This window comes from Agelaius tricolor, unplaced genomic scaffold (assembly GCF_023055355.1).
Source record: "Agelaius tricolor isolate 1412-34295 unplaced genomic scaffold, bAgeTri1.0.p SCAF_10, whole genome shotgun sequence".
Classification (NCBI taxonomy): domain Eukaryota; kingdom Metazoa; phylum Chordata; class Aves; order Passeriformes; family Icteridae; genus Agelaius; species Agelaius tricolor.
Window position 1 is genome coordinate 9,647,775 of NW_027269270.1, and position 27,004 is coordinate 9,674,778.

Below are 27,004 nucleotides of genomic sequence, written 5' to 3' on the forward strand. Positions count from 1 at the left end.
AAAAAGCAGACTTTAACCTAAGAACAATCTGTAATCTCATCATGCCAATTTGTTTGCCTGAGAGGGGTTAGTGCTAGCAAACAGGATGGATGCAGTGTTCTAGGGCAGCCAGCTAAGTAACAGTAGCTCTTACATAATAATGGTCCTCTGCCAGCCGGGCCAGAAACAGTACTTTAAAACTAGGCGGAACCTGGAAATTCTCTACCACCCTGAACCTAACTGAACCTAATGTCTTTGACAATATTACTGGTTGTAGGATTTTAAGAAAATTGGTTATGTAATGTAAAGTACCAAAGTCTTTCCTCTGAAAAAAAAAAAAATCTTCAGAAATATTCAAGTCCACAGATTTCTCTCACTGTTGGCTTTCCAGCATACTCCTTACATGGAGGAAACAAAGGCGTGCTGACTCATATAGATGGTTGCATAAAATGCAGCAATGAACGCCTGATATAAACCAAAATCCAGGCGTTTCTCGGAGTCTCTCTTCCTGCGGGCAGGAAAATCTCTGCCTGTTTTCAGTACAGATAACCCTGCCTGTGAAATAAGCGGGGATTTCTAAGGCCAAGGAGCGGCGCTTTCCGCCTGCCTCCCACCGGCAGACAGCTGCTCGGTTGCCCGGCAGGACCGCGGCACAGAAGTAGGTCAGCCAGGCACCGCGCTGTGCGCGCCCGGGCTGTGCCAAGGACAAAGCACGAGGTGGCACCAAAGCACGAGGTGGCACCAGAGTAGGAGGGGGCACAAAGGGCCGCCCAGCGCTCCCGGCCCTGCCTTCCCCCGGCAGGACTGACACTGCCCCGGAGAGATCGCAGCAGCCTGGGGAAACACGCAGCGTTCAAACGCGTGCTTTATGTGGGCACAATGTGGTGCTTGTCTGGCGGCGAAGCCAAGCTTTTAAACACACACAATCGCACTGTGTCAACAATTCTTCATGTAAATAAATTGCTTTCGGTGCGATGAGCTGCAGGTCAGGAAGCGGAGCGGGCAGAGAACACAACCCGCCGTGTGCGGAGGGCCGAAAGCACCCCGACACCGCAACCGGTCCGGCTTGGGGTCGCTGAGGGGACCACCCGCTCACACCCGCTCAGGGATCCGTTCGGGAAACAAAGTCTCCGGCACGGCCACCCGCGTCCCGGGGAACACACCCGCTTCCCATCTACGGTGGCCAACCCTGCCACCAACTGCGGCACCGGGGAAGGGGGGCAGCTCGGGTGAGGTGCCACAGGGCTACCCCTGAGGCTCCCGCGTGTTTGTGCCTCAGGAGGCTCGAACTCGCGGCGGGGGCGGTGACCGGGCGGGGGCGCGGGCGCGGCCCCGCCACGTGGCTCGCGGACGGAAGGTGGCCCCGCCGCTTCCGCTCCCCGCGCGCGCTCGCTTCCGCTGCTGCCGCCGTTTCCTGTTCCGGTTCCGCTGCGCGACGCGCGCGTGCTTGAGCGGGTCCGGCGCGGCGGCGCACGTGGCGCTCCCCGCCCGCCCTCCCGCCCGCCGCAGCGATGTTGGTGCTGTTCGAGACGGCCGCCGGCTACGCCATCTTCAAGGTGAGTCCCGGGCTGCGGCTCGGGACGCGCTGCCTTTCGCCCGGCGGGTCGCGGCCGCCGACCTGCGGCGGGGCGGAAGGGAGGGCGAAGGGGAGCGCGTGGGGCCTGCGGTGGGAATTACGGGGAGACACGGGAGGGGGTGAGAGTAAGGGAGGGAGTGAGGGTCCCCGCATCCCGTACGGCCCCTCGAGGGGGAGCAGGGCCGGGGGTGGGAGCAGAGAGGCCGCGTTGTGAGCGAGACCTCGGGAAAGGGGCTGCCGGAGGAGGCTGAAGGTGCTCGGCGGGCAGAAGCGGAGCTCCTCGGTGTCTGCCAAGCGTCACCTCTGGCACTCGATTCCTCCCCTCTGCCGGCCTGCATTTGGTAGGAAGTTGTGCTCTCGTGGCCGTGCCCCTTTCGTCCTGTGCTGGGGGCACCCGGGCTTGGGAGTGCTGATCCCTTTCTGTTCCTGGCTGTGCCCTCGCTGTTCCCGCAGAGCCCCGCGGGTGCGTGAGGGAGGGGGCGGTGGGAGGCGGGCAGCGCATCCCGGCTGTGCGGGGCCGCTGCCCGGGCCGTGCCTGGAAGGGGGATCGCGGGAACGGTGCAGGATTCTCGTGTCCCGACCTCGCTCTCCCAGAGGGACAAGCAGCCACCTTCCCAGGGCTTTGCCAGCCTCCTGACCGGGTGGCTCAGGCTGCAGCTCCCTGGGGCTTTGAGCAAGCCTAGAGTTGCTACAGTGCCGTGCTCCTTTCTGGCTTTTGTCTTGCTCGAGTGTCGATTCATGTACAGTTTTACGAGCTTGGTCATAGTTTGACCATAACGTCCTTATTTTTTCCCCCGCCAACTTAGTCTTAGGGTTTAACTTGTGTGAACATGAATGCAGGTGTGAAGAGAGGAAGACTCTGGTTTCCTCTACCTTTGCCTGCAGCAGAATTGCACCCTTGCTGCTCTGTGGAGCACGATATTTCCTTCCTATGCCCTGACACCTTTTCTCCTCGTTGGGATGAAGCTGTGCAGTTCAGGCAACATTTTAATATAAATTTTAATATTTTAACTTCTGAAGGTAGGCTAGGCATGAAGCAAAGGCAGGAGGAGGGACATACAGAGAGAACTGCAGGAAGGTATCTGCAGAGGTGCTGCGTGTGTGCTGCAGCTGTCAGCAGTTATCCATAGGCGTATATCCATTTTGATACACTTACAGTCTTGATTTTAGCAGTTTCTATGTCTTTCATTTTCTCTATGTGCCCGTGTCTGTTTATAGAGGCTGAAAATTCTGTAGGTCTTGGTGTAGGAAAAATGAACTGCAGGAAAGAATCACCTGGCTGAGGAAAGGAAGAGTTGCCCCAAGGTTTTGCTGTGCCTCACAGTCATGTGGGATGTTAATTACTAGGTTTATTTGCTCAGCTACTAATTGAGTTTAAAAAAAGACAACCTCCTTAAACCAGAATTAAAAAATCTTCCAGGGAGCAAAATTCATGATACTAGGAGTGATTTCTGCACTGGGTTAAATTGCAATTGTGTTGCATTTGTGTCGTGGGGACAAAACCACAAGGAGTGAGATGTAAAGAACACAGTGTTGTAAAGATTTTGACTACTCCCCTAAGCCATTTTCTGGGAATTTGCCACGCACTATGTATTTTGTGAAATGCTTATAGGCTCCAAGAGCAAAAGTGTTAATCTTGTGCTGCTTAAAAGCTGAGGGGGTTCCCTGCGTACAGAGATGGGATTGAGCCATTGCTGCCTCTTAGGCAGTTTTGGTGTGGTTGATGACCAAGCTGTGGTGACGACTGTTCTTTACAGGGAGGTTTTCTTTTTTGTTAGGGTTAGCTCTGATAAATGAAAATAACTTGGGGGATCACTGCTTTCTGTTAGATTTCCCAGATGTTTTATTTTTCCAAAGCAGTGGTAAATTTGGGTTTGGGTCACTGGCATTATGAGTACTGTAGAGGAGGTGGAGCAAGCCCAGTTTTGATAAAGAAGAGGGTTTTGCTTTAATATTCCAGGTCCAGGAGGACACAGCCATTATTGAAGAACTTGTGTAATTCAGGTGAAAGTAAAAATGTTGCACTATTGTCTGTTAGTAGGGTAAAGCTGCTGAGAGAGAATAGTGAAACAGAGATCACTGAAGTTGAGTTTGTTGACTCAATCAGTGTTAACTACTGCAGAGTGGTTGGATGCACTGTAAATGTTTCAGGTCTCCTGCATTGAAGAACTAAATATAGTTGTGTGTTGTGTCTTTTTTCCTGCAGGTTCTGAATGAGAAAAAGCTTCAAGAAGTTGACAGTCTATGGAAAGAATTTGAAACTCCTGAAAAAGCAAACAAAATGTAAGCAGGTTTGTGTGGGGATAGCTGTAGGGGGATAGAATATAAGAAAATAACGATAGTGTAGAAAGTAATCTTACCCCTAAGGAGTTGCAGCTGGGCCAATTAGCAAAGATTAGGAACAGGCCTGACTTCAACAGGCCACAGCTGTAACCAATGAGAGGAAGAGTGCTATAAAAGAGAGTGGGGTGGGTGGTTGAGAAGGGAACTGGAGTCAGTTGGCTGCTTTGTGAAGAAGAAAGAGTCAGTGCTCTGAGAGCTGCCCATGAGAAAACCCCAAGAAGGTATGGAACTTTTGTGATAAGGAGAAAGCAGCGTGGAACCCCTGCAATAAGATGACAACAGGTAGCACTGTGGCTTGTGGAAGGACGTGGCTGCCTGTAGTTACACACAGCTGAGGTTCAAAGTGAGGCACTGATTTCTGGGTTTCAGTATTGTAAAAGCTGTGAGCAGTGATAATGTGAAATTAGATACTCTGAGATGCTTACGATGGAATATCAAAGTGAAAGAAATACTTCACAGTGTAATTAAGTAGCAGAAGTCATTACCATGTGTTACCAAAGGAAAAAAATTGAACAATATTTTAAGGTGACGTGGGTGCTTTGACAAGTATATCCAGGCTTGTAATGCTGGAAGTGTCAGTGAAATGATAGGGTTTTGTGCTCACAGAAAATTCTTTTTGGGAAAAATAAAGCTTAATCCAGGTGGAACTATGTAAATCACTGAATTGAGAGCTGTGTTGTTGCCCATGCCATCAGTGGGAGTTAGCACCACTGCAGAGTTGCACAGGGATTGCAGTGTCCACTAATCAAGCTGGCCTTTCCAGCAAATTGCCCTAAAGCTGGGGACAATGGTGGATTCCTTCCAAGTCTGTCTAGTGGTTTTATTGGAAGATTTCTAACCAGCTTTGATTATAATGGATGCGTGTGAGCAAGCTGTGCATTTCATATTTATCCTGCTCTGTAACAGTACTTAGGGCAGAGGCCAGAATATCCCACATCTGCCTATTTGTAATGTGGTTAATCTTGTCCTGAAAGCATCATCTTGGGCACTTGTTATACAGGATGTGGCTCTTAATGGGATCTCTACTCTGATAAAAGTAATTCCTCTTTTGCCTTTCTGAAAAGGCATCAGTGTAAGCCTGAAGCTTTTGTTGGGATCTGCAGATGCTTAACTCAAGTATTCAGCTGTATCTGTGACCTTGCTTCCTTTGCTGATACTTGACTCACAACCAGCAGTGGTTAATCAGAGCTGGATTAGTTAAATGCCTGTCCCTGACAAGGAATTTACTGGATTGAGATGGCTTCTTAACTGTAACTATATATCAACACCACAGGCTCTGTGAGGGGTAGAGGGAAGCTGTGCCTGAGGATCTGACACAGTGTGGTTAAACACTCTTCAGATGATTCTTGGCTCTGGTCAGCATTAATGCATTAAAGAAATTTTTGTTGTTTGTCTTAAACTCAGCTCAGAACTTGTATTCTAGCATCTAATTACAGGGGAGGACTTGAGGATTCATGGGCAATGAATCAGTTCAAATTTAAAGTCTTTGAAGATGTATTTGGTTGAAAAGCATGTTAAATCTGAGCTGTGCAGGCTCTGCATTCCACAGAGGCAGAACATTTCCTTTTGAAGATGAGTGGAAAGATGCCATCATCAGTCAATCAGGGTGCAGTGTTGAAATGTAAATGGATGATGTCTGTCTTTAAATATGAACTACAAAGCAAAAACGGGGGGGGGGGTTAGGTTTTCTGGTGATGTCGGTCCAAGAAATACCAAGTCAAAATTCCGTTTCCCCCCCCTTTTATATAATAATTGTGGGACCCAGCTGAAATGTCACACCAGACTCAGTTGGCCAGTTTAGTGCTCTCAGTCCTCTTTGAGGGTCTGCATATTGATCTTTGCTCTCTTGAAGCCATTGGGAAAAGAGAGGAGCAGAGGCAGAGAAAGATAAAATGGTTCTAGCGTGTAGTTTGTGTACACTTGTTTACACACTTCTATTTTATTTCTGTAGAGTAAAGCTGAAACACTTTGAAAAATTTCAGGACACAACAGAAGCACTTGCTGGTAAGTGAGTTAACATATCATTACAAAAAAATCAAATCTCTATCATGCATTAGTTCACTCATTACTTGCATCTATCCATGCTCTTTTTCTTTTCTTAGCTTTTAAATTACAGGTTTTAAAAGTGAGCTGGTTTTGATGGTTATGAGGTCACCTATCCAGTGTATAGAGCAGTAAAGATGTAATAAAGTCTATTTTTTTCCTTCAGTGCATATTTTTAAGCAGTTTACAAATGAGCCCCATATAAGTTGTGACTGATACATATAGCCTGTCTGTTGTCAATGATGCATTCTTGTTGAAGCTGAATATCAGTGATTTGAGTCAACAATTTGTCACTACCACTGAGACAACAGACAGGTATTAGAGACTATTCATTATTACAGCCACCTGGGTATTATGGGTACATGTTATGCCTGTGGTTTTCAGGCTAAGAAAAGTCTGTGTTCTCCTCAAATTCAGGAGTTTAAGCAAAATGGAAAGCCTTATATTCAATCATTTTTATGGGTTTTGCACTTGATGTGTGGCCTGGTTTGAACAGAAATTGTAGGAATTCTAGGCAATAATTCAGAAATGATGTGACAATTACTGCTGAATGTTCTGTATGACTTAAGTAGGTGAATGTTCCAGGTCACATTTATAATTAAAGATCAGTTCTTCATATTCTGATGCAGTAGGGGTAGCTTATAAAGGAAGCAAAGAAACAAGAATGGAGACACAACTATCAAACATGAGATGCAAATAAAAGAGCTGAGATTGAAGCTGTTGTATGTTCCTCTCTGTGGCGTATTTTTTTGATTATGTTGTTTTTGCCTAGGTTTGGATTCAGTTCATTTATAGTTAGCTGATGAAAAAAAACCTCAAAAACATCCAACACCTTCTACTACTTTGCTTCAAGTTGACTTGTCTGTGAAATGGAGATGTTCAGACTACCTATGGCTCATTTATTTTCAAGGCAGGACTATGTATGTGACTGTAGGGGGATAGAATGTAAGAAAATAACGATAGTGTAGAAAGTAATCTTACCCCTAAGGAGTTGCAGCTGGGCCAATCAGCAAAGATTAGGAACAGGCCTGACTTTAACAGGCCACAGCTGTAAGCAGTGAGAAGAAGAGTGCTATAAAAGAGAGTGGGGTGGGTGGTTGAGAAGGGAACTGGAGTCAGTTGGCTGCTTTGTGAAGAAGAAAGAGTTAGTGCTCTGAGAGCTGCCCATGAGAAAACCAAGAAGGTATGGAACTTTTGTGATAAGGAGAAAGCAGCGTGGACCCCCTGCAATAAGATGACAACAACTGTTTCAAGGGCTTAGATGCTATTGGCCAGCTTGTAGGGTAGAAAATTATCTGCATTGCAGAAGGGCTGAGAGGAAACTCAGCTCAGCACTTTGATTTTACTCTTACATGTTATTAGGGTCTGGAAACCAAAAATCACTAGCTGCTGCTCTGTTACTGTGGTGGAGATGTATCAGTCCCAGAAGTTCAGTGGAGGACAGAGCTGACCCTCAGAGTTGTATAAGTGCCTGCTTAAAATATATTGTGTGGGATGGTAAAGTTTTTACAGATCTATTAATATTTAAGAATTAAGAACATCCTTTAAAGATTCTCATGTCTGCATGCTGTATTAAAAGGGTCTGTCTGACTGTCCAGTTTGGCACCATTCCTGGGGCTTTAGATAGTACGTTATCATCACCAGAGAATGCAAATAAGCCATTACTCAATTTAGGATAGCATGGTTGCTGCCTAAGGGACCTGGCAAATGGTTGGTTAATTAAATTATGCACAAAATATTCCCATCTAACTTTGCCATTGGAAATGTTAAACATGTATCTAAAGCATATGGCATTCTGTTTGTAGAGATCCTTAAACAAAATTGGTGAAAATAGAACTGAAAACATATGGAGAAAGGAGAGGCAACTGGGAGAAAAGGTTTTTCATTTAGGCCTTCAGAGGAGGACGTGTATAATTATCTTTTTTGATTTTTAGCTATTGCATAGTGAAGTAGTATTGCAGCTCAGACTAGAGCTACTGTGGACAGTTAAAATAAATACATGAAGTTAGGAGTAATTTTTTTACAGGTTTTAGGAGGGGAAAGAAACAACATCTTTGGTCTTTTTGTTTTATACAGCATCCACAGCTCTTGTAGAAGGCAAGCTCAGCAAGAACTTGAAGAAGATTCTCAAGAAGATAGTGGCAAAAGATGCCCACGAGCAGTTGGCTGTGGCAGATGCCAAACTTGGAGGTGTCATAAAGGTGATAACATTTTGCTGTTTTTCCTTTTGTCTCATGCTACTAAAATGCTACAGTCAGATTCCAGAGATTTTGCAGTTGCTAGCAATGGATTATGCTGCCAGTGCTGTGTTTGCAGCATAGAGGATAGTTAATCCTAGTATGGGTACAGGGAAGATGTTGTCTTGAGGACACAAGTGACTGATACGGTAAGAATGCACTGAGGTCTTCAGGTTTGCTTGATTTCTCTCTTAAATATTGGTTAGAAACCCAGCACGTAGAAGAATTAATTTTCTAATTATCCAACCCAGAAAAAGAGTGGAGGGAGGAACCAACCAAAAAACCTAAGCCATGCAGACACATATTCCTCACTAACAGATGCAGCAATAGAGTAGGGTGATGATTTATTGTCTTTCTGGGAGTGGGCATTGTTGTGCCTTCCTCAGTGTGCAGGTAGCTGTGTACACCCCTTGTTCCTTGCCTGCCCAGAGGAAGAAGGAGGTTCAGTGCAAGTAGATTGCTTTTTCCAGTGTCTCCTAGGTGTCAAATACCAGTTTCCCACCTCATGTCCAATTGCTCCCTGTTCCACTGAACTTTGTTCTGACAACCTCCTCATGCTGTCTTAGGAGACTGTGTAGGCTGCAAAATGAGGGCTTAATGTTAGTGAATAATAGCAAGGACTTTGAACCAATTATTTACTCTTGTTCTCTGAAAAAAGACGCAAAGCCCCTAACCCTCTACCTCTGAATTTTCTTTCTGTGACCAAACTGTTTCTAGTAAACTTCAAAATCTTGAATCTTAAGTTGAATGTTTTATATAGCAGATAGAGCATTAATTATAAATCTGCTCTTCCAAGTGGAATATTAACTGTGTGGGGAACTGAGGGTGTCACTACCTTGAACATCAAAAATGGATGAAACTTGTGTGATCACAGGATTGCAGTGGGAAAACCAGTTAAAATGATGTAAGGCTGCTGGAAGAAGGACTTCAGAGGAATGTTGTGTTGTGCCTGACTTTGGACCATTGATTTCCACACTGCAGGAGAAGCTGAATTTGAGTTGTATACACAGCCCAATGGTTACAGAGCTGATGAGAGGAATTCGCTCACAGATCGAAGGGCTCATAACAGGCCTCCCTTCTCGAGAGATGGCAGCTATGTGCCTGGGTCTGGCACACAGGTGAGTTCCTACAACAGCTCTGTTTCATCCTGTCTGCCCCACTCCTGTGTCCCTGGCTGTGCTGTGCTGCTTGAAGTGTTTCTGAGTATGTGGCATGGTCTCATACTCTGTGAGTCAAGATACTTCTGTATCTGAAATCTTGTTTTAAAAGGAAGGGCTTTCAGTTTGCACCCACCCTTTAGGGAAAGGCTTCATCTTCACCCAAAGTGGAAGCTGGTAGCTTTCCTTTTCATGTAATATACTTCTGGACTGTGTCTGGAGCAGTCCAGGGAGTCATTTAAAGCTCTATTGCCACTAAGAGACAGTGTGGAGACCACAATTTGATTATTTCTGCTAGAATAAATACCCATAAAATAGATAATGCAAATATTAAAGGCAGGGTTGTTCTTCCCACCTTGTTCTTGCTGCTTTTTAGATTTAGTGGAGTAGTAGTTAAATACCAAGTTGTTGGATCACCATGGGATCAAGCATCCATTAGCAAGTAACTTTTTAATCCATATTCTGACATGAGCTTGTCCTGTCACAAGCCATTGGCAAGTTAGAGAAATACTTTGCTGTAGCCAATTCCTTAAAAGTGTGTTTGCTTAGAAAATGGGCATTAATATTGAAAAAGGACTTTTAAGATGCAATTCCTCATTGATACTAAGCATCTTTCACTGTAGCTTACAGAGGAATTGTTAACATAACATTAAAGCCAGATGGTAATGGGCTTTCTCAGACAGTGAGAATCTGTTCCAGGAAGTTTCTTTTGTTGCTTCATGTTAGTGTTGCTGGTGTTTGCTGCTAGGGAGGTGCAGTTTTGTGGATTGCTTCCTGCTGCTGCCCAACTGGAAATGCTGCTGATAAAGACATTTTGTGGAGAACCATGCAGAAAAACCAAGAGCCAATTAATTTCCTGCCACAGCACTCATGTTCAGTCTGCAGCAGGTGGTACAAATAACCTTCACTTTCACCCTGATTACAGGGTATGGGAGGGACTTCTGTCAGGGCTGTTGTGGAGCTTGTGCCAGTGTGCCTTCTGGCCCCAGCTGAGAGCAGTCAGTAGCACAGAACTGAACTTGGTTTCAATGAACCTGTGGACAACTGTATTTGTGTCAAAAAGGAACAGGTGGGGCATATTCTGCAACAGGATGTCAGAATGCTGATGAAACTGTATTTGTGTCTCCTCAGCCTTTCCCGATACAAGCTGAAATTCAGCCCAGACAAAGTAGATACCATGATTATCCAGGCAATTTGTAAGTATATTTAGAGCGTAAATTACTAATGGATTTGGCTTCGGATAGCTGACTTCTTTACATTGACAAAAGAAAAGTATTGCTGTCAATTTCCTCCTAGGATGTCTGAGTAAATTGGGCACTGATGTTCATCTAGGCTTAAAGTGTGTTTTCTCAAAAGGGCTTTCCACAAGCAGGAACATTTTTAGGGTGATGCAATAAACTGGCGTGCACTTTTTCTTAGCATAAAAATCAGCTGAACTACAGGCTGTGTTAGTTCAGTCCTCTAAGGGCTTTTTCCTTGAAAGACACACATCGTAATCTGCATGCTTGCTGTGAAGCAGTGGTGAGGAATCCTGTTTGGAATATTAATTCCCAAACTGTTGCCAATGATGAAACATAGTTAAACTGAAATTAATGATGTAATTCAGTTCCTTCGTCACTACCACTGAGACAACAGATGGGAATGTTGGTATTGCATTAGCAGGAAATATTTTAGCCTCAGGGCTCTCTAGCAATATATACTGTAGGTGCTCTACTCTAATAAACTATAAATCTGGTTATTTGTCATATCTAGTAAATGGTGAGCCCGTTGGCTTTGTATTTGGTATATTTATATTATAACAGCAACTAACAGGCTAGCTCTTTTAAATCAAGTAATGGAATACAAGATCAGTTAGTTACCAGAAAAACACTTTTTCCTCAAATTTAATTGGATGCTAGATTTTACATCAACCTTGTGTAAAGCCCTTTGGCTGACTAAGAGGAAGGAGAACTGGCTGCTGCGCTCCTAGGGGAATGAGCTTTGCAGCTGTTAGGGAGTTTGTCCAAGATGATCCCAGTGATAAAACTTTGAGGCCAAACTTGTGGGAATGCTGACATTTCTATAGTATTGTGCCTGGTATTACACAGTTCTCTGAAAAGTAAAGACTTCTGTGTACTGCAGTTTGGTTCATTCCAATATTTATAGAGTGAAATGCTTCAGGTAATCTCCCTTTACACTACTTAAATTGGTTGGTTTGAGAGTACCACATTTTTAGGTTGCCCTTTTAGAAAAAGAACTCCATCCTTCTTTTCTTTAGCACTTCTTGATGACTTGGACAAAGAACTGAATAACTACATCATGCGCTGCCGGGAGTGGTACGGCTGGCACTTCCCCGAGCTGGGCAAAATCATCACGGATAACCTGACCTACTGCAAATGCGTGCGCAAAGTCGGTGAGTAGCGAGGGCAGCCAAGCCTGGCCATGGCAGTGGGCACAGCAGGAGTGGCACTGGTGTGACAGCCACTCTGCTCGTCCAGCTGCCATCACCCTGAGCAGTGCTGCCTTCAGCAGCAGGGTAGATGGGGCCAGCAGAAAAGGAGGGTATGTTTGCATCTGGATCATGGTGCAGTTTGCCACTTGGGAACTTAAGTGAAAGCTAATGCCACATCACCAGCCAGTCCTTCATAGACCACCAGCACATCTTAGAATCACAGTCAGCAGAGCAGTTTGGAAATTAGCTCCTAAAAAACTGATGTAGAGAAGTGTTGCCTGTCTCTGGGTGCTCTTAAGGAGAGCAGCTACTAGAACTACTTGTAAGAGCAGGAAGAATGGCTGCTATATTTTGGACACTTGCCTTGCCTCTTGGGCTCATGTGCTTTGTATTGATTTAATTTTTGCTTGGTTGGTTTTTTTGTTATAATGTAGTTTGCAGTCCAGAGAGAGACCTGTGGTTTTAAGGGAGCTTTTTTCCCCCCAGTTGTAGAAACAATTAAATAGATTTGGTTAGTGGTAAGTGACTACTTCCTGGAATTCTATTGTTCTAATATTGTCACTGAAAATTTTGCAGCAACCAGCTACTGAAAAGATGAAGTATGCAGTATGGGCTTTCTGGTTTCAAATTTAATATTTCCAACCATTCCTAGTTGGTATAAACACAAAGTCAGAACACTGACATATATTTTAGGAATTCAGAATAGTGTGATGGCAGACTTGACTCACTGTTTTGATTTTGGCCTTTTATCTTCATCTGTTTCTGTGCTTTTTTTGCTAGTTCATCTCACCCCCAGCACAAACATGCTTTCATCTGTCCCCCACAGGAGACAGAAGCAATTTTGCTTCCTCTGATGTTTCTGACATCCTACCAGAGGAGATTGAGGAGGATGTGAAGGCTGCTGCTGAGATTTCCATGGGGACAGAAGTATCAGAAGAAGACATAAACAACATAATCCATCTCTGTGATCAGGTATGTACACATGAATGGATAGCAGTAGGACTCTATTTCAGCTCAGAAGAGCCCCTTCTGCCAAGGAGAGCTTTTCCCAGGGCAGTGCTAACTCTTGTGATGGCAGTGATGATTCCTATATTGTTGCTTTCCTGATGTTCAGACATGAGGGTGCACAGTCACTACCTCATCTGAGCCATCTCAGGCTGTTGATGCCTGCACAAGTCTTTCTGAAAGTAGCAGTCTTACTTTTGGGAGGGATTTTGCTATCATTGTACTTTTAAGAATTTGAGGTAATAGCATTGTATAGCCTCTTTTAAATCTGTCACTGTGGAAGCTAGGTGATGAACCCTGGGTTACAAATGGACCACTGAAGCCCCAAAAGAATTAGGAGTTCTACCCTGCTCTCATTTGGGCCATGTGTGAACAAACACCCTCTGACTTCAGTTGTGTCAGTTGGATCCCTTTGTGACTTTACCAGCAGTGGCAGGGTTAGGAGTTCCTGTTCTTGGTCTAGACCAGGCTGCTTTTTTATGTGCATTCTAATTGTGTCTGTTTGTATGAAACAAGTCAAGAGCATGTATCCCATTTCAAGAGAATGATGGCAAAGATTTATGTAACAACTGAATATTCCAGGGTTTTGTCCTAAAGACAATGTGCTTACTAAGTATTTTTGTTCTGCTTCTCTGTCTTTGGCATATTGTCAGCTCCTTTATCAGGAGCTTTGCTGAGAAAAATAAGTTGCATAAGGGAATAAGCAGAACAGATCCAATATACTTTGTGGATGTAGCTCTGCTCTGGCAGCATACCCTATATAAGGCTTCCCATAACTCTGGCTCTTGGCTGTTTGCATTTGCAATTTGTTAGTCTCCTACACTGGAATTCTCAGCACTTCCTTGTGTCAGTATATCTATCTCTTTCTACTTTTTGGTTGGCTGATAGTGACTCCTGTAACCAAACTCTGTCTGTGCCAGGTAATTGAAATCTCTGAATATCGGACCCAGCTCTATGACTACCTGAAGAACAGAATGATGGCCATTGCTCCCAATCTCACTGTCATGGTGGGAGAGCTAGTGGGAGCAAGGCTCATTGCTCATGCAGGTGGGTTGCAGTGATCAACATGAATGAATCCTAGGTGACCTCATCAGAGGTTTTCTCTGAGGAGCTGGGCAGCTAACAGCATTATGTAAGGCCTGGTGCACATATCCTGGTAAATGGGGCAAAAGCAGCACTTCAGGAATCTTGAGGATACCAGCATGAGCTTGGTAGTAGTCTGTGATGACAAAGTTCTCAGTTGGCCTGAATTCTTTTTGGAATATGAGGGCAACTTAAGTCACTACCTCTTCTGAGACACTTACTGAGCCTCCTGCTGATAGTTCAGTCACTTGTGAGGTATAAAACCAGCTCTGGGCATTTATAGTCAGACTGGCTCAAGATAGCAGCCTTATTTCAGTTATCTGTGCTGCAGTTCTGTGATGAAATGTTCTTGCTGTCAGACTGTCAGGAGTAGGCATTATTCCAATGGAATATGTTAAGCCTTCTTTCCTGATGCTCAAATCAAACCAAGACAGTTGAGGCATGAAAGACTGAAATGGTTTACCTGTCCTTCAGGAAACAAATGGGAAACAGCTCTCATGAAAACAGATGGATCTGAGCTTCTTACACTATTCAAAAGCAGCAATCTAGCCTAGCTGCTTCTCTGACAAATTACTCTTGCTGTGTCACCTCTTTCTAGGTTCCCTCCTGAATCTGGCAAAACATCCAGCTTCTACAGTTCAGTTACTGGGTGCTGAGAAGGCACTCTTCAGAGCACTGAAGACTAAGAGGGACACACCTAAGTTTGGCCTTATCTATCATGCCTCCCTGGTGGGACAAAGCAATACCAAAAATAAAGGAAAGGTAAGTTGCATAGTTCTTTACTGGCTTGGCTTTTTCCAGGGCATTAATATCTTGAGCTTCATGATGGCTTGAGCTTCACAGTGAGGCTTTTCCATGGCTTGCTTTACTGTATTGCTTTGTGATGACATGGAAAATACCACTGTCCTACAAATCCTTGACTATTGTTCACTCCTGTTCAAAAAAAAAAGGGAATAGGATTGTCTGACATACCTGAGCAATAATAGGTGTATCCCAGATGAATTAGGATGTAACACTGGCTTTCTCAAGGGGTATGTTACTACTTTCTTCTATGTGATAGTAAACTAAGGTGTTAAAGGCTTTAGTTTTGCTTGAAAATTGGACTCTTTTTGTACTGAAGTTATTAACAGCTTGGTCTTAATGCTTAGTCTTTCATAATGCAAGTGGATGAATATGTGTTTGAATTTTGGAGAAAGCAGGAAATTACACCTCAGACTAACCTGGTCTAAAGGTTGGGGGTAGAGTAGGATACATATAACTGACTTGCTGTCTCAGACATCTCCCTCTATTTATCAAGGAAGCAAGGTGTTACATTAACAGTATTTCAGTGTTGAAAGAATGAGACACTAATTACTTTTTGGACTAAACACTGCTAGTAAATGGTTACTTAGTTCTTTTGTATGTGGGTATGGTTTCCAGATCAGAGTGAATCATTGCCTTATGTTGAGTCTTAGCATTTAATATTATTTTTGGCTTTTCCAGATTTCTCGAATGCTGGCAGCAAAGACCGCCTTGACTATTCGTTATGATGCCCTTGGAGAGAACACCAGTGCTGAAATGGGAGCTGAGAACAGACTAAAAGTAGAGACAAGGCTGAGGCTTTTGGAAGAGAGAGGGGTAAGTCTTACAGAGAGCTGCATGAAGCAGTCGTTCTTGTTCAGGGTATGATTTACTGACCCTGCCTTTTGACTCTTCTCTCTCAGCAGCATGTCTCTCTTATCCTGTAGCTTCTCCCAGCTTTGGCTGGAGTGGCCAGGTGTGTAAGTTGCCTGCAAGCATTTGTGTATCAGCTGTTCTTGTTTACAGGGTTGTCTTTATTTGCTTTATACTGAAAAATCTTGATAGCAAACAGGATTAATAAGATCATACCTTTACATTCCCTCCATCTTTATGAATTGCAAGGATACCTTAATTACTTCATAGTTTCTTTCCCTTTACCTTAGGAGTATTTGTGTCAATATTTTCTCCACCCTGGTTCCTGGAATCTGGACAGAATCTGGTGGTGCTTAGTCTTAGGGAGCTCTCTCTGTAGCTAAAGCAAGATGTTACTCTGCAAATTGCTCACTGCCCTCCTACCTCCTGATGCATATCCTGGCTCACCACACCTGCTGTTCCATGTTGCCATCAGCACAGGGTGCTGGGAGCACGAAGGGGACCCTTTCCTCTTTTAGGTGATTGCTGCATGTGATTTTGTGAATGACAGCTAGGTTCAGCCTTCCAAGCTAGACCTGATGCCAGTGCTCTAGTACTGCCATCGTTAGAACAGAAAAGAAAAATGCAGAAAAACTGTCCACTCTCCATGGAAGGTGAAACTTCCCATCAGAACAAAGGCAAGGAGACATGTTAACACCAAAAGACAAACCAGTCACTTGACAAGTACACATTTAATTTAGTTTGGGGCCTGTGTTGTGGCTTTAAGGGTGGCTTTATGCCAGCTGCAGAGTGATACCTGCCCTGACATGCAGTTATTCTTGCCAAAGAAAAAAAAGTGCACAAATTTGAGCTGCTTTTGGGAATTGGGAAGTACAATGTTATGTCATGTTACTGTTGCGTATTTGATCCAGTATTAGGTATACCTTACTTGAATTAGGCCCTTGAAGAGCAGCATTAGGAAGGCCATTCTCACCTCAGCCTTCTTCACTTCAGTTACGCTCCCTGTCACTACTCTACACTCAGGTGTAGAGCTAAAGCAAGTACACAAGAGCTTGACCCATAATACATGTCTGTCTTTCCATTTCAAGAGCTGAATAACTTGTGTTGTGAATTCTTTTCCTTATGAGTAATTGTTTTTCCTATCTAAATTTTTCTTGTAGATAAGAAGAATTAGTGGCACTGGAAAAGCCTTGGCCAAGGCAGACAAGTATCAAAACAAGAGGTGAACATTTTTCCTTTCAGCTTGGCTGAGTAAAAATAACTCTCCATGGTTTTATTTTTGAAAAGCTTTTTGGTTAGGGGCTGGGTTGACCTAAGATCCAGAAAACATTTTCTGTGCTATTTAAACATTGATAATAAGTTTTGTTGCTAGTAAGAATTTCCTTTTCCCCAGATTTTCTAATAGCAAATTACTGACATCATCAGATAGCAAGTACTTTAGGTGCTACCAGCAGCGCCCCAAAAAGCAGGGTCTTAATATATAGCAGCTTTATTTATTACAATTCCAAATGAAATAAATGGGAGAAACTCAGAGTATGAATTAATTTATTTGACATGGAAGCTGTCCTAGAGACCTACTTAGCCCTCTTATTCCTGAAAAAAGGAAAAAAACTAGACACCACTTGTTCTGAGCGAAGCTTCATCTCCTTATGTAAGTCATGTATGTAATAAGTAACACGTCTTAAGCAATAAATAAGATGCTTCTGTACTCTGGACACTGTTAGAACAGTTTCTGGTGCCCAGAGTGACACTGTAAATTGCAACTGGGGCAGCTAAACATCTGAGGATTTGAACAAAGTATTATTAGTCTGTACTGTGACATCTGGGGTTATTGCTTAATTTGGCTGCAGGCTCTTGCTTAGCTTGCCCTGCTTATTTTGCTGAGCTTTTGGTGTAGAGAGGGCAAGAGCTCCGCAAAACCAGGTTTCAGTGCTCATTCTGTGAGGAGAAATTAGCACTGTTGCACCCATCTGCAGCCCCCAAACATCTTTCTGGAGTCTAGCTGTGACTTCTATTTCCATATGCCAGGCATTTCCAAGTGTAGTGACGGCTGTGATTTCTGGAGCAGCTTTTGCAGGCAGTGTCAGTCAGTAAATGAAGCATCAGGGCGTGTCAGGAGGCAGGAGCTGAGAGAGGAGGTTGTTAAAGAGACAGCATAGATCTGGGTTTGACCTCTGGAAATGAGGAATCATGAACTCCTGCCAGGAACATGTTCCTGCTGGTAGACATACTTTGCAAACATGTCTAGGCTTGGGGAGAATCTGAAGATAATTCCTGGCTGTTTGGCATAGGCTGGCTACCGAAAAGGGAAACTAACTCAGTACTTGTCAAATTGTCCTTGTAGTACAAAAATGGCAGTACTGCTGCATGAGCACGTTAGAAAGGCTAAAATAGTGTTTTAAGGAGATGGGCAAGAATCTTAGTCTTGTATGGAACTATGGATTTTGTATGAATTAGCTAAATTAATGTATCAGAAGTTAAATGAGAGTTAGTTTTTAGAGATGAGATTCAAGTGAAACATTTCTGTATGCTTTCCAAAAAAGATGCAAGACATGCTACATTTGTCTTATTTATGGTTTTTGGGTTTTGGTTTCAGTTTTTGGTTTGGTTTTTAATTAGCAGTATTACGACAATGACAAGGAAGCCATTGAGCACTCATTTGGGTTTATCTGAAGTAAAGTCCACCTTTTGGAAAAAGCTGCATAATCAATTTCTTTAAACCAATATGCAGTGTTTATACCCATAAAAATAATTTACCATGTTTAGAGGATGAGCTGATGGTACTGTCTGCTGGCATTACCACAAGCTTGCTAGCCCAGTCACACAGCTTCAGTTGTTTTTATAACCTGTGCAAGGTATCTTCTTCAGATTCCTATTTTAGAAAAGTTCAGATGTCCATTATGTGGCTGAGGATGAAATATTTTAGACTTAGTGTTTTAAAACAACTTCTTTCTTCAGTAGGAATTTTGTTCTGAATGAGAAAAGAACTGCTTCATTGCTATTTGATGATTCAGTTGTCCCTTACAAGTTCCGATTAAAGAGTACTGGACAGCCTGTAGAGGAGTTTGGAACTGAACAAATGAGCATGCAATAACTGAGAAGAGGCAGTTTCAGACACAGATTAAATATTTGAATGTCCCATAAATTCAGTGATACAGGTGCTACAGCAATGAGGCTGTAACATTACCCTGCCTTGTGAGTTTGCCCTCTCAGTGTAATGGTGGAGAGGCAGTGTAGAAAAAGCCATAAGTAAAGCTACTTCTAATGCTTTGTGTGTGTGTGTATTATTACCCCTAGGGTACAGTCATGGGATAATATACCAAATACAATGTGATAATACACTAAGTGATGGGGAGCTGTGTGCTTGTGACCATATGGCTATGCTGGACAGGCTTTCAGCATCAGAGAAATCAATGTAATGGGTAGTTCAAGTGCTCTGTAGAGCCTTGAGCAGGTATAAACCAGGATCAAACTCTTAGTTAACTGGTATTTTCAGATCAGACAATTGTACTTTGTGGGATATCTCTTTCCTAGTCATGAATACTGATAAAGGCACAGTGTATTGGAGGGAGGGCCTCACTGCCTGTAGATTCTTTGTTAGCTGAGCAAAATTGATTTTCAAATATTCTTGGTAGGTTGTGTTGGAAAGTTTATGGTCAACTGCAGGGTCTTCCCTAAAGGTTTGCTCTTAATGTGTAAACTTTTTTCTTCATTACAGTGAAGTAAAAGTGTTTGACCCCTCTGGTGACTCAACACTTCCCGTTGTTTCCAAGAAGCGCAAAATTCAGGAGGTGGATGAACAAGACACAGAAGTTGCAGTGAAAGCCAAGAAGTTCAAAGCAGAGATGAAAGGTTGGTTGCTGTACCTGTGCTGCTGCCATGTCCCTGTTAGCATGGTGCAGTTGGGATTAGTTACAGGCAGCCACAGTACCTGGGTATTCTCCTTGAGAATGGCAGTGTATTTTAAAAAGTGACTGACACCAGATTGCAGTCAATTTACAAGCAGCTGTAAATGTGTAAGAACATTTAAAAACAAAACTCTACTCATATTCTTGCAGAATTTCTTGCTCAGCAGGTTTGTATTTAGTATCTTGAAGATAGAAAAGCTGCACTCAGTAAAACCAGAATTTGCCCTATTTTCTTTCAAGAATACTATTCTGTGTAGAAGTGTGTTCTGGCATTTCTCAACATATAAAAAGGTCAGAATTTGACTTGAAATGACACTTGGTAATTTCCGTCTGAATTTACGTAATACTTGAACAATTGTTATTCTCTGGGGAGCTAAAACTGAACTATGTCCACAGTTACTCTTTCTTTCTCTGATAAGTTACTGTGTGAAGAATGTTTTGCAGTCACAGCTCAAAATCTATCTAGTTCAACATTATGGTTCATTTTAAGAAATATGCTGTTCTCACCAGTGTGTAACTTGGGAGGGGAAGAGGATGACTTAAAGTCACTTCTGGGAGATCCAGAGCCAGATCTGGGCACAAACTACTCATCTTTTGCCCACTACCTGTGCCTGCAGCAGGCGAGGCTGTCAGCCTTCCATTTCTGTCTTCTCTGCTGCTCTGTTCTAGGGGATCAGAGTGCAGATGCACTGGCTCAATGCCCTTCATGCTCAGGTGATGGGAGGTATGATCATCCCAGACACCACTTAGTCCATGGTGTCTGTACATGGAGGGAGCAGCTTGCAGTAATCTTGACACAGCTGAGAAGTAAAGTTACACTGGGAGGAAGGAGAATCCTTTGTGCTGTAAAGCTGAGATCTGTGCTCTGCCTTGTTCACTTGTATTGAACATAATGAGAAAAGGACATGAGTACTTTGGAGGCTTGAACTTTGCCCATTTGCTTTTGGAGAATGTGGGTGTTCTCACAGCTACTGCTTTTGAACCAACTTCCCTTAATATAGCCAGAGCTGTTCCCTTGGGCTTCCCTTGTACTATCAAAGCAAGTGTTGACATCTCCCAGGCAGGAGCTCGTTGCAGGTGAAATATTACATTGCCTTCCAGCCTGCTCTTTTGTAGTTTGAGGAGGATATTTCAGTTCATAGTTCTGTTACTCAATGGTTGGTCCTTTTATACACAAACCTGCTTGTGTTTGCTTCATTTACTTTATTTCCAGATTTGAGGATTGGGTGGAGCTTAGCAGATATCCTTGAGTTGAAGGTAGTGTCCAGAATATTTGTGGACTGCTGAAATCTGTGCTGTTTGGCTGCTTGTTTTTCACATTTCCCCAAACCTGAAGTACAGACTTCAGATGTGTTGCTTTTTTTCCTTAAAAGATGGGTAATTCTTCAAATGTATGGCTAATAGCTCCTACTTTTTCCTAGTTTTTTCTACCAACTGGGTCATTTTATTTGACTACCTGGGCATTAGTGCTAACTATGCCAGTTGCTTCAGACTATAGAATAAATGTTTCCAGAGTGTTTATTTATCTTATGTCACCTCTATGCAGAATTAATCCCTTTAGCCTGTCCTCTTGTACCCTTGAAAATAGCATTGCCTCATGTTTGCAAATTATATTTGAGCACCCAGCATGGGTACACGGATTTCCCTGACACCTGCTAGATAGAGCATAGCCTTGCTCTTTTGCAGCTTGATTTCTCTGATTGCTGAGTGTGCTAGTGGGGGCTTGGTGGTCCTAGAAGGTTGAGGAGTTCAGCAAGTCACATAATAAACAGAAGGGTGCAGAGGGTGTCCCAGCATTAAGATTTATATTGCATGTCCACTTGAATATGCATGTGAGCCTTTAATGTCTGCTGTTCTTGGCTCTGTTATTTTTTGCTGCAATGCTCTATTCAGCTTTTGCCTGGTCAGAGATAACACATCCAGACAGTGTGTTGTGAAAGAAGTCTCTGCCTCCTCCTTCCCCATGCTGTTTGTGCAGCTGCATAAAAAATGGGGGTGGTGGGAAAAGTAGTCCCAGGAAAAAAAAGGCATTCTTCAGCCAGAAATTTCTGTTGGGCTTGTATTACAAGAGGAAGGTAAAGGACAGGAAAGAGTGGGAAGCTGCCAGTGAAAAGTTTTGGTCAAACCATTGCTTTTAATATCTCTTGTAAAGAGGGACAGTATTTTGCATTATGCCAGCCTGAAGTATAAATGTTACTGCAAGATGAGATGTGTGGTGTTTTCTCTCTCCCTGTTTGGGGTGCATGAATGGCAGTACGTTGGGTGGGAACTGGCAGGGGGGGTTGAGGGATGACTTCAAAACACATTCACCTTTTATACCTATCAGGAAACCAGGTGGAAGGATTAGTGCCTGAAAAAAGTTATAATCCACTTCAGGAGCTGTCTCTTAAAACCCCTTTTCTTGTTGGTGAAGGGAAATAGGGCAGATGTTTTGTGACTGTGGTCTCTGCAGTTGGATGTGGCCAAACAGAATTCATACCACCAGCAGGGCTAGCCAGTGTCCTCAGGGAAGCCTTCAGCTTGCATTTAGCATCAGGATATAGAGGCAGTTAGTGACTTGGGAAAGTATCTCTTGAAAAGAGAAATGTCTTCAGTTAATGGTGTCAGTGGAGGGAACCCTGCAAGATATAAAAGCAATAGCTTTGACAGGGTGTTCTTTACTGATAGGCAGCGTGACTTCATTCTGTACACTCTGTGGAGCATTGTCTGGAGGAGGGAGGGTACACCAGGACATCAGGCTTGTGTGTAAAAGCTTAGACAAAAACGGTGGAAAATGGTGAGTGGAACTACTGCAGGTGATGTCAGCACTCCCAGGGCCATTGGTCAAGCTGATCCTCAGGCTGCTGCTTTCTGTGCCTCTGTGCCTGAGTCAGAGCTCTTGGTTTCCTTGTCAGCTGCTGTGTATCACAAAGAAACCCCCACTGGCCTTGACTGACTTGGAAGTATTGCACCTAGAGGGAAAAGACCAGCACTCCTGGAGCCTTTATAAAAGCCTCATTCTGGCTAGGTACAAATATGTGAGGTCTTGTGATGAGCTTTGCTAGAAGGCAGCAGCTGAAATCCTCAGAGAGGGCTCTGCTGCTTGCTGTGAGAAGTGACAGTGCCTGTGAGCACCCAGTGAATCATCTGCACTGCAAATTGTGCCAGGTTCCACTGCCTGCTGTGTCAGACTTAGAGACATCTAGGGTAATAACAAGAAATTATTTTTTTCAAGGTTATCACCCAACATTTTTCTTGGAAATGCATATTTTACCAATCCAGCTGAGTAAAAACATGTAGCATAGCAAAATACAACGTGTATGCTCCTGTTATACAGTGTGGCTTTAATATAGTTTATGCTTATTTTTCAACTGCTTTTACTTTTCCCATATTATACATAGGGAGGTGAGGACACTTATTTTTATACCTGCTTTGAATGCCTTATGCTTGCATACTGTTCTCTGTGAATTTTGTGGCACAATCCACTCAAAGTTATATTTCCCAGCGTTTTTATCTAGAATCTTTTGCTGTTTTTTTTCTGGTATGTTTTTTAATGTCAGAAAACTGCATGTGTTGGCTGTATTCTTCTGTAGACATGTCTACAAATTTTTTACCCCGAAGCCAACTTTTTTTGTCTGAAGCTAATGTTAGAGGCACAGTTTGAAGTGTTATTTTTGACTCATATAGTCCTTCTTCTGGCTTGAGGAACTAAACTCATGACAAAGTACAGTCAAGATGTTAGGAGGTTATGTGGTTTGGGTCTTTTTTTTGTAATTGAACTTGTTCTTTTTGTAAGTGGTGAGTGAGTGTTCATGAAAATAAAATTGATTCTTTCTTGGGGGACATATGGTGAGAAAATGATGTCTTGAGTCAAACCTCCAGTAGCAGATACATACCACAAACACCTCTGGTTTCAGCATCAATTTTGTAGCTACTGAAGGACAGTGGTTGCTACATTCAGAACTTAGTCATGAGTACTGTGTGAAACTTGGTATCCAGCACTGACTCAGCTGTGCAAATAAATTTAACTTGGGTACGCTCCAGTAACAGCCTGGCTGCTGCATAGGCTGTCAGCTTGGTAATGATTTCTGCTTGGTATCTTTACCTCAAGATTACTAAGATTGTGGGATGTATTCTAGGAAGTGAGTGGTAAATCACAGTTCCATTACCCTGTGATTAGATAGGGCAGCTGTTGATGAATTGTTCTGAAAAGTAACTCTAAGGTCATTAGTAAGTCTTTCCCTGGGTTGACGTTCCTCTCAGCTTATATAAATAATATTATAAATAATTCCTCTTGTCCAGGATAAGGAAGTGTTTCTGCATTAAATGCTTGAAGTTGCATTGAGATCCTTGTGTTTGCCAATCTAAACAGTAAAGAAAACTGGTCTGCTTCTTAACAAATTTCCAACATCAAGATGGAGAAATCAGTTGTGACCAAGCTACTGCTGGCTAAATGTATTTCTCAGGGGGGATTTAGAGTCCTTTTGCTGCTCCTGTGTTGCTGGTAAAAATACTTGCCAAACTGTGGACAGTCACTTTTCTGATGGAGTACTTGAAGGTAATTTGGCAAACAAATTAAAACATGCAAGTTTGTTTTAAACTCTGGGAGCAGCATATAGGAATAGGATGATGTGAATTCACCAGGAGCTGGGAATAGTGCTATCTGAACACTGTCACTGTCTGAAGTAGCTTTGTGTTTTGATTATAGCAGGGAGTAGTTCTGCAGGTAAGTTAACACAGACAGTAAATAGGAGTCATTGCATCCTCTGATGTCTCATAGCTTTTCCTTTTGCACTCTTAATAACTGACATCCTGCCTTTCATTTTTGTCCTTTCTGCGCTACAGAAGGGACAGCTGTAGAAGATGGTGAACCTGTCAAAAAGAAGAAAAAGAAAAAGGATAAGGAAAAGGAAAAGCAAGCTGAAGAAGAGGTGGTAATGAGTGAGGAACTCCCCACGAGCCCCATAACTGAGGTGAGGCAGAATTGCACAGCTACCTGATCCTTTTTGGGAATATTCTCTCCAAAACATAGAGTGTAGAGTGAGGGGCAGGGAGAGGTTCTTATATGTGTCATCCATGACATGCAAATAGTTGCTCTGTAACTTTATTTTGTGATATCCATCACTGTAATGTCCAAGAAGATTTGCGTTGCAAAATAAGATCTGGGAAGTTTGTGACTGCAGTGCCTCCATTCCCCTCCTGTCCTCTGCCCACCCCCAGCTCTTGTCTTCCCTCTCTTTGCATCTTTTCTAGTGGGAAGAGTGTCCCCTGGTGCCAATCCACGGGCATCTGTCTCTTGCAGGGAGCAGAGGCTGTACCTGCTGATTTGGTACCTCCTAGAACAGCAGATGGGACCAAACCCAGCTTTTTGCTCAGTTCTGAAGTCCTGTTCTTAACCCAGGGTTGAATTTTGTGCCCTTGGTGTGTGTCATTGCAGGGCTGAGCTGTGACCGTGTGGCACAGCCTCCCTGGCCCTGTGAGCAGCTGAGGGAGGACATGGCCTGGGCTGTGCATGGCAGCTGGGGTGATGCTTGGGCTCTGAGCCCTGTTGCCTAGCTACACGTGTTGCTTTGCCCTTCCACTATGCTTTGTTCATGGCAACATTTGTTTGTTTGCAGAATACAGAGAAAAAGAAGAAGAAAAAAAAGAAAATGAAAGATGAGGGTGAAGACTGATGTGGAACAGGGGAAAACACTGGCCCTTGGACAGCTGCTTTGGAGTAGCATTTATCTACATAATTTGTTTAGCCTCTTGCTGAAAACTAACTTCCCTGTGTTGCAAGAGGGCAAGGAGATGGGTTTGATAGCTGTCTTCTCCCTGGAACAGGATACCCTGGTGTCTCTGATAATTAGGAGGATTACTAGTTTCTTTTGTTTAAAAGCTCACAATAGGTCCTCTTTTCATAACCAGTCTCCACTGATACAGAATAAAAACATTTTTATGGAGATTTTATGCCTCTGTCTTTTAACTTGTTTGCTGTTTTCTCTAGCCGTTATTAGGACTGTTTCTACGATACATTGTTTTAAATGACTTGTCAGTTCTGAAGTTCTAAATGTGTAAATGTTCTGTTGCAGTTTATTCTCTAAAGATTTCAAAGGTTGTAATATCCTTAAATTTTCTATAAAATGGATACAAATATCTGTGCATGATATCAAAGATGCCTTGAACAGTTGAGGTGTGTTACCAAGTCTGCACTGTAGTTTTCTTGATAAAACCTTTTTTAAGCATCTTCCAAATGTTTTGGTTTTGCTGCACTGGCTAACAAAATTCAGATGCATGTTTTGAACAAATGTGAGGTGGCTTTCAAATTGCTTCATGGTGATTGTAGCAGTTTCCCCCATTTGATTTAAAAACAAAACAAAGCAAGAACCAACCAACCAAACAAAAATCCAAGGGAAAAAAAAACAAATCCCAACCAAGCCAAACCCAAGGCAAAATTACTTCAGCTATCTGATAATGAAGCAGAAAAGACAAGTGTTTTATGAGTAGCAGAAATCAGCCATTTGCTAATTCTGCCATTCTTGTGGGAATACAGATGCACTGAAGTAGCATCATGTGATCAAGACTCTAAAGCTCTTATAGTGGGAAAGGAAACTTTTTTTTAACTGTGCTTAGCACTCAGTTTATTAATTGTTACGAAGGATTTTTTTTCCCTCATGTGTAGTGGGTAGAGTATTACCTGAACAAAAATGAGTTTCTTCAGCTGAGTCACCTTTGGTAACTGCAGCCAGTGTAGCTGGTGGTTTTTCTGGAATACTGGAGCTGCTTACTGAGCAGCTCCTTGGTACTGAACTGCCCGGGGCTCGTGGCCTGGAAGAGCAAGTGGATCCCTGATGAGATTGGTAACAAATTACTCGTGCACTGTTCTACCAGTATCAAGAATATGAACTGCCTTTTTTCCCCCCTTATGAAGGTTGCAGTGAGTTTAACTGCTGTGAGATAAACTGGAATGGTCTCAGTATACTCAGGCAATCTGCTTTTTGCTAGACAAGTAAAATGAATCTAAGCTGAAATGTTTAAATGGGCAGCAAAAGTATTAAAAAGTAGTCATAATGAAATAGAAGAGTTGACTGTTAGTGCCTTTAGGTTTTTTTATTGTAAATGCATTTTCAAACAGGAGTCCTACCAGACATAAAGTTCAGTTTTCTCTGAACTATTACTGTAGTTTCTTCTTCAGATGTATCAGATAAATTATGTATGTACTGTTCAAGAAACTTGTGTATAATTTACCCTAATCAGAAAATTCATATGAACATCAGTTGCTAGTAGATCTAATCAGTGGGATTGAAATGGAGAGGTTATTTTTGCATGGCCACTTTTTCCTTCCTTTTGCTTATTCTTTTTATAACAAGGGAATGAGATTCACCTCTTTCCTTATGTGGCACATTTTAGTGGTTTATCATTGCAAGCCAGTGTCCAGTGCAGACCAGCTTCCATCTCCCATTGGCAGCCCATTGGAGCTTGGTCATGAAGCAGCATGTCTTTCCTCTCCTGCTCCATGCTGGGAATGTTGGTTTTAATACTCAATTAACTAGAGCTTCTACTTTTTTCTCTTTCAAAATGTCTGTGACCCAGAAATGCTGGGTGGAGAAGAGGAAGCAAATTTGAAG

At 43.0% G+C, this 27,004-nt stretch overlaps 1 protein-coding gene and 4 non-coding genes across 5 annotated transcripts; all 5 read left to right on the forward strand.

Moving 5' to 3' along the window:
• Positions 1–1,379: 1,379 nt before the first annotated feature.
• Positions 1,380–25,346, forward strand: NOP58 (NOP58 ribonucleoprotein). The gene is made up of 15 exons (XM_071434670.1): positions 1,380–1,535; positions 3,762–3,838; positions 5,850–5,902; positions 8,018–8,142; positions 9,160–9,296; positions 10,467–10,531; positions 11,593–11,727; positions 12,593–12,738; positions 13,692–13,818; positions 14,453–14,616; positions 15,337–15,471; positions 16,668–16,729; positions 19,226–19,359; positions 24,240–24,367; positions 25,013–25,346. Exons 1-15 carry the CDS (start codon positions 1,491–1,493, stop codon positions 25,067–25,069), a joined length of 1,590 nt encoding a protein of 529 aa, XP_071290771.1. The 5' UTR covers positions 1,380–1,490; the 3' UTR covers positions 25,070–25,346.
• LOC139593991 (small nucleolar RNA SNORD70) lies at positions 6,168–6,256 on the forward strand. Its single transcript, XR_011680483.1, has one exon. It is a non-coding gene; the product is annotated as a small nucleolar RNA SNORD70 (small nucleolar RNA).
• On the forward strand, positions 10,887–10,974 carry LOC139593992 (small nucleolar RNA SNORD70). Its single transcript, XR_011680484.1, has one exon. It is a non-coding gene; the product is annotated as a small nucleolar RNA SNORD70 (small nucleolar RNA).
• On the forward strand, positions 12,836–12,919 carry LOC139593989 (small nucleolar RNA SNORD11B). The gene has a single exon (XR_011680481.1). It is a non-coding gene; the product is annotated as a small nucleolar RNA SNORD11B (small nucleolar RNA).
• On the forward strand, positions 13,986–14,071 carry LOC139593988 (small nucleolar RNA SNORD11). The gene has a single exon (XR_011680480.1). It is a non-coding gene; the product is annotated as a small nucleolar RNA SNORD11 (small nucleolar RNA).
• Positions 25,347–27,004: the final 1,658 nt, after the last annotated feature.

Bases quoted from the DNA above. Each gene is read 5' to 3' on its own strand.
- NOP58 (XM_071434670.1), top strand. From the start codon at position 1,491: ATGTTGGTGCTGTTCGAGACGGCCGCCGGCTACGCCATCTTCAAG. The intron at 5,903-8,017 runs GTAAGTGAGTTA...TGTTTTATACAG, and splicing joins CACAACAGAAGCACTTGCTG to CATCCACAGCTCTTGTAGAA. The intron at 12,739-13,691 runs GTATGTACACAT...TGTCTGTGCCAG, and splicing joins TAATCCATCTCTGTGATCAG to GTAATTGAAATCTCTGAATA.